The 1,338-nt window shown below is 25.5% G+C and overlaps 1 protein-coding gene across 1 annotated transcript in view; it reads right to left on the bottom strand.

The window, feature by feature from the left end:
- Positions 1–853, bottom strand: part of LOC116015862 (E3 ubiquitin-protein ligase MARCH8-like) — a 3,251-nt gene extending 2,398 nt beyond the window's left edge. The window contains exon 1 of the mRNA XM_031256031.1: positions 758–853. Coding sequence (XP_031111891.1) covers positions 758–853 — 96 coding nt within the window. The remainder of the gene's footprint in view (positions 1–757) is intronic.
- Positions 854–1,338: the final 485 nt, after the last annotated feature.

The following is a 1,338-nucleotide window of genomic DNA, read 5'->3' as shown; positions in this document are numbered from 1 at the left end:
TATATATATATATATATATATATATATATATATATATATATATATATATATATATATATATATATATATATATATATATATCTAAAAACATAATAAGTGTGAACGAAGGATATACCCTTCATTTATGTCCGTTTTTTCCGTTAAGTTTTTTGTACATTATGCTATAAAAGTTGTACTTTACGATATATTAGACAAACATACCCTACGGTTATAACTTCCATTATTTTTTCCACGATTATTACCATGTACATGCATCCACTATATATTTTCTTATTTCCTTCCATAATAATAGTATATACATATTATATATTAGAATTATATGTTAGTTATTTTCTAAAATATAAATATAAAATTTATAAAAATATTTTACATTTATTATTATTATTAACAATAATTTGAATATCTAAAATCTAAATAAATTTAAAATTTTAATATAAAATATTAATATTGGGCACATATTTTTTGCTCATCGCGCATAAGAAAAACTAATATATATATATATATATATATATATGTCAATTGATTATTTTATGACTACTTGAAAAACCAGATCCTTATGAAAGCTAATTAAGCACTCAAAGATAAAGTAGAATTCCAAAATCTTCTCCTATTTGAATACATTAAAACTGTAGTAGACTATGATAAGTTGGGGAAAATAGACATGTTCAATGCGGGTTTATAGAGTACAAGATATAATTAGACAAAATTGAAAATTTTGAGCTATTTAAAAAGAAAAGAAAAAAAAAAAAGCACAAACCTTCAAGGTACCACGGCAAGAGCAAGGAGTCTCCATAGTTGAATCCAAATCTTCATCATGGCATATCCTGCACTCTACCATCTTGCTTGAAGACATATCTGAAGTTTTCGATTCCTTGGAGAAAGAAACCCACCCAGGCCAAAGAATGATGTTTAGAATGAAAATTAAGATATAAGTTCATAACAAACAAAGAATTAATTCAATGAAGAATGGGAATTTATTAGAATATACAAACACAGAAGAAATGGAAACAAATTAAGATCAGACTTACAAGGACTCCCTTCTCAGTTCTCTTCTTCAGAGAAATCGCTGTTTGGGAACGAAGCAAAACAACCCATCACTTTTATTATAGCAGTGCACCAGATTTCATGTATAAATTAAATACAGATTTTATATATATTACAGATTCTATATATATTACAGTTGGTTCGTGTAGGTTACAGTTTGTTCCAGCAATTGACCACCCCCTTCAAATGTGTCCAAATGATTATTAAAATATAATAAATTCAATCTTTCACACGTTACATGTAACATTATTTACTTAAAACTTAAGAAATTACATTTAGAGATTACAAAAATGA

This window comes from Ipomoea triloba, chromosome 4 (assembly GCF_003576645.1).
Source record: "Ipomoea triloba cultivar NCNSP0323 chromosome 4, ASM357664v1".
Lineage (NCBI taxonomy): Eukaryota > Viridiplantae > Streptophyta > Magnoliopsida > Solanales > Convolvulaceae > Ipomoea > Ipomoea triloba.
Note: the sequence above shows the minus strand (reverse complement) of the source record. Positions and strands in the feature narration are given on the sequence as shown.